This window comes from Trichomonascus vanleenenianus, assembly GCF_965637985.1.
Source record: "Trichomonascus vanleenenianus strain CLIB 3782 genome assembly, contig: TRVA0_116S, whole genome shotgun sequence".
NCBI lineage: Eukaryota > Fungi > Ascomycota > Dipodascomycetes > Dipodascales > Trichomonascaceae > Blastobotrys > Blastobotrys vanleenenianus.
In genome coordinates this window covers 1-5,052 of record NW_027481772.1, presented here as the reverse complement: position 1 = coordinate 5,052, position 5,052 = coordinate 1, and the positions used below count along the sequence as shown (strand labels likewise).

Sequence of the window (5,052 nt, the reverse complement as noted above, 5' to 3'; positions counted from 1 at the left end):
CACCACTCCTGGCCAAGGCGGACGCAGCAATGAGTAAGACTGCAACCCCGCCTACACCATGGGTGGCCGTACACCACCGGTGCCCGTAGAACCCCACACTGTATAAGAGATATAATAATAATAATAACAATAATAATACTGCAAAACAGGCCTTCATTTTGTTGACCCATCTCCCAACTTAACATTCTTCTTGATTACTTAAATTTTATAGGAACTCCAGCAGACCATAGCTAATTGTTGAATGAATGGATCCTTATCCATTCTTTCCGTCGCAGCTACTGGTCGCGTCAGAGACTTGGTCCCCGGTGAGTTCCTGCATTACTGTCTATTTGCTTACTTTTTCAACCACGGGAACTTCCCCCAATTTATCTTGCATGCCACCGGTGTGGTTCTCCTTCGCTTCATCGCCGATGTTCTGATTCCTTAGCTCGGCTTTTCTCCGAACTGTTCAACTTAGCTCACTCACCGAACCGCTATACCTCAACATAAAAAGACAAAAAACACAAATAAAAATAAAAAATAAATAAAAATAAAACCGAAAAAAAAACAAAAAAGCAAAATAAAATATAAAAAAGCGGCACATTTGACCTGCCGACACTTCTTGGCACGAAAGAAGGATTCGAAAGACTGGCCCAATTTATCCAAGAGGGCCATCGCCCAAGAGCGGATTAACCCGCTAGTGCACACCGTCAATCCCAGAGTTGAAGGGCGTCCGGTTTCTAGTCTTCTAGGAGAACTGTTTCCCGGACCCTCGGGGGTAAGCAATTCTCACGACGCAAATGCGGTACAGCAAAGGGACCCAATTGATATGGAATGATTTTGTTATATTTTGAAAGATTATATGTATATATATTCAGTCATGTCTTTGGTCTAAGGCCTCAACAAGACGCAAATAGATTATTAATTTATAATTAATATAAAAAAGCGGAAGAGATTGAAGATGCTAACAGCTACACGTAATTTTTCAACCAAAAGACGAATTGAGACGAAATTGGGAACGAACGACGAAAGGTTAGCATGGTCGTTTGCTATTTAGGAGCGCCAATCTCAAGAATACTAGAGCGACCCCATGCGATGTTGATGGGTAGAGCCATTATCTGAGATGTTGTCAACGTTGCGCACCATAATGTACCAGGCACAAAATTAAACTGAGTTCATCTCAGGGTACTTTACGTATTGCAATGCCTATTGACGTAGGCACTTGAAACGGGCCTTTATTTTGTTGACTTAAGGGTACCTCCTAATTAAGTTTGCGAGAGAACATATTAATGTTGAGGTATAGCGGTTCGGTGAGTGACCGGTGTGGGCAGGCTCGATGAGTGACCGAAGTAAAACGGTTCGGAGAATAGCCGAGCGAAGAATCGGAACATTATGGTTGGAGGAGTAAGCAAATAGAAAGTAGTGCAAGAAGCCATCGAGGACCAAGTCTCTGATAAACAACCAGCCGTGACGGAAAAAATGGAAGGGATCCATTTGCTTAGCATTTTATTTTCTTTTTTTTGGATTTTTGGTTTTTTGAATGAATACCGTAATAAAAAATAACCGCACAAATTTTGAAATCAATCTTTCCTTTCTTCATCCCTCATCGGTCATATGGCTCTTCATACGTCTCCATATGTCCTCATTCATGGGTATGATATGTTGAACGAATGGATCCTTATCCATTCTTTCCGTCGCAGCTACTGGTTGTGTGTCAGAGACTTGGACCCCGGTGAGTTCCTGCATTACTGTCTATTTGCTTACTTCTCCAACCATGGGAACTTCCCTCAATTTATCTTTCATGCTACCGATGCGATTCTCCTTCGCTTCATCGCCGGTGTTCTGATTCCGCAGCTCGGCTTATTCTCCGAACCGTTTCACTTCGGTCACTTCACCGAGCCTGTCTGCATCGGTCACTTCACGATCCTGTCTACATCGGTCACTTCGCCGAGCCTGTCCACACCGGTCATTCACCGAACCGCTATACCTCAACAAAGCTGCTTATCCGCCAACCAGGAGACTTATTTACATTGAGGCAAGAACGGTACCATAGAACATACGCCCAGATATACCAACAAGCTACAAGAGTTTACAGCCTTAAACTCAAGTTTAGTTTTTTGGGCAAAAAGCTCTTGACCACATTAATTTCGCTCACGCGAGGACGGCTGGGAGAAGAGATTTTCATTTAGGGACGGCACAAGTCCCACATAATGAGATCGCTATGTATTGTCAACAAATACCCTCGTTGAAAATACTCGCAGACCAATGACGATATGGAGAGATTTTTTTTTCCAAAAAAAAGATACGGATTTGTTGAGCGTGCCGTGTGAAATATCTGTATGATCCGAGACACCGCTAGGTTGACATCCACGGGGCGCCTGAGCAGGTCACGAGGTAAGGTCACGGGGTCTATAAAAGCGGGTTGTGCACCAACAGAAACATAGACAACGCGTCAACTAAAGTCGCGTGTGTAGTCGACGCGTTCCAAGGAAACGTGAAAAAAAAAAGAGTTGAAAATTAAGTATAGAGAGCATTTGGTTTAGCTTTTTAGGCTTTTGAGAAGTTAGAAAGATAAAATGAGGCACAATGTCTCAATTGCTACGTCGACGTGATTTTGCGGCATTGCTGCGGGAAGAGGTTATTAAAGCTTAGATATCTCCTGTATGATGGAGGGTCATTCAATGTGGCAGCGATATCTCGCAGGTCGGACCCTCAGGGGTATATAAAAGGGCCCCATTTCTCGAGATTGGGGCCTATTATTTTTCCCTCAATAAGTGCAAATACAAGCGATTCCGAAATGCCCGAAAATAGTCAGATGCTGATCCAGTTCAGTACGAACGGTAACAACAATAAGTTCTACTACGTAGAGCTCTGCGATGACGAGCAAACCGTACTAGTGAAGTATGGCAGAGTTGGTACCACCGGGATATCACATCGCTATTATGGAGGGATCAAAGAAGCTGGAGCAGCTCCTTAGGGCAAAAAGAAAGAAGGGCTACAAGGATGTCATGATTGATGCTACCTTTGAGTCTGCGAACATTGAGGTGAAGGAAAACGTCATTGAGACCGCCCTGGAGGAAATCAAATACAACGACGAGAAATCGAAGGAGCTTGTGAAGACAATTTCTTCTAAGAATGTGCATAAAATTACCAACGCAACCTCCATTGTGTTTGATTCCGTCGACGGTCTGTTCAAGACTCCGCTCGGAGTCGTGCAGAGAGTCGGGTTTGAGCAGGCTATGACGCTCCTAGACAGCATTGAGAAGCTCCTGCCGAACTTCTTGGAGCTAAGAGAGAAAGAGCCGGATGCAGACCTGGGATTGCAGGAACGAAGGAGCAGGAAGAAGACTTCTGAAGGGGAGATCAAATCCACTACTGTCGCCTCCGATGCACTAAAAGCCGCCACTGAGGAGCTAATCGACCTTAATGAGCAGTACTTTGTCATTATTCCGAACAGAGTCGCCAATGCCAGAGAAATCGAAAACCTCCTGTTTTCACAGATGGTTATTGACCAGCAAAAATCTACATGCAACGCTTTATTAGACACCCTTAACCTTATTGACGACTTGAAGAAAGCCAAGCTTGCTAAGGTCGAGAACCCTGCAGAGAATACGACCACCTTCAACGTGGAGATCGAAGAACTTACCAATAAAGAGACGTTTAGTCGTATCTGCGACATGTATGAGAACTCGAAAAACAGTGTCCATGGCTACTTTAACACCAATACAAAGATAGCCAATATCTACAAGATTAAGCTTGAATCCCAACAAGAAGGATTTGACAGGTGCGAACAAGCAATCGGGAATGTCATGGAGTTGTGGCACGGAACACGAACCCAGAATCTCCTTTCTATCATGAGTAAGGGTTTATTGCTACCGAAGCTCTCTCCAGGACAAAAAGCGGGCGCAATGTTTGGGGACGGGCTATATTTCGCCAACCAGTCAACAAAGTCCCTCAATTACTGCGATGGGGGCTTGTGGACAGGAAATACTAGGAATAAGGACTCCATTTACATGTTCTTGGCGTCTGTAGCTATGGGAAACCCTTTTACGCCACCAGGACCAGTTTCCAAGCCGCCCCCCAAAGGTTATGATTCTTATTGCGCAAAAGCTGGTGAGTCCCATATCATGAATGACGAGTTGATTGTGTTTTCCGGGGATCAAGTTAGGCTTGATTATATTTTAGAGATAGAAAGAGTGCCCCGTAGCAGTACGGTAGGATGAATGAAAGTTTACTGATAGATAATTTGTCATTGCCAATTATTTTGCAAATGTGGCCATTTATAAATATTCCACGACATATAATATCTATCTTATCAGGACACAAGCTTTGGAGCGATTGTTATATTCTTCATCATGTTCTCAAAATGTTCAAAAAGTCACGGTCAGCTGGTTCTTTTTAGCTTTTAAAACTAACAAAGCACCTTTCAACCACCTTTTCCTAAAAAAAAAAAAAAAAAAAAAAAAAAATTTATTATGCTAACGAGTACTCATAGGTTATCTAAGCAGTCACGACGAGTCAAGAGGATTTTGGAAACGAAAAGTCTAAACGAAGATGAGGAGCTAACATGATCATTTTCAATTTGGGAACGGCCAGTCTCAAGGTTACTTGAGTGATACCATGCGATGCTGATAGTGTCAGCGATACTTCCCGAAAGGATATTGTCAACGTTGCGCACCATAATGTACCAGTCACAAAAGTCAGTTGACATCAGCCCATCTCATAGTATTATATGGGAAGTTGTAATGATAGTAACGTATTATTATGAGTTAATAGATTCTGATAATATAAAAAAAATCCTATGAAAATATATTGCGAGGCTATCATCTTACATTCAAAAAAAATATTTAAAGAGACATAACAGCCATTTATCTCGGCTATCGTTTCGCCGGCTTAATGCTTTCTTTCATCACTGCTCATTCTGTTGTTATAGCAGCTATTTTTACGACTCTCGGCAAACATCTCGTCCAAAGATCGTAACTTTAAACCAATCCAAGAGCACCAATACCTTATTTCTTGCAGAAAAGCACATGGAAATGTATGCCGATCGCCAAAACAGATTCGTTAATCGTC

At 42.7% G+C, this 5,052-nt stretch overlaps 2 protein-coding genes across 2 annotated transcripts; both read left to right on the top strand.

The window, feature by feature from the left end:
- Nucleotides 1-1,593: 1,593 nt before the first annotated feature.
- Nucleotides 1,594-2,013, top strand: TRVA0_116S00122 (uncharacterized protein; the record flags this gene model as incomplete). The annotated part of the gene is made up of 1 exon (XM_076687976.1): nucleotides 1,594-2,013. One exon carries the CDS (start codon nucleotides 1,594-1,596, stop codon nucleotides 2,011-2,013), a length of 420 nt encoding a protein of 139 aa, XP_076537792.1.
- An 869-nt stretch (nucleotides 2,014-2,882) lies between these two features.
- TRVA0_116S00100 (uncharacterized protein) lies at nucleotides 2,883-4,202 on the top strand (the record flags this gene model as incomplete). The annotated part of the gene is made up of 1 exon (XM_076687975.1): nucleotides 2,883-4,202. The coding sequence occupies one exon, from the start codon at nucleotides 2,883-2,885 to the stop codon at nucleotides 4,200-4,202; it is 1,320 nt and encodes a 439-aa protein (XP_076537791.1).
- Between the last annotated feature and the right edge of the window lie 850 nt (nucleotides 4,203-5,052).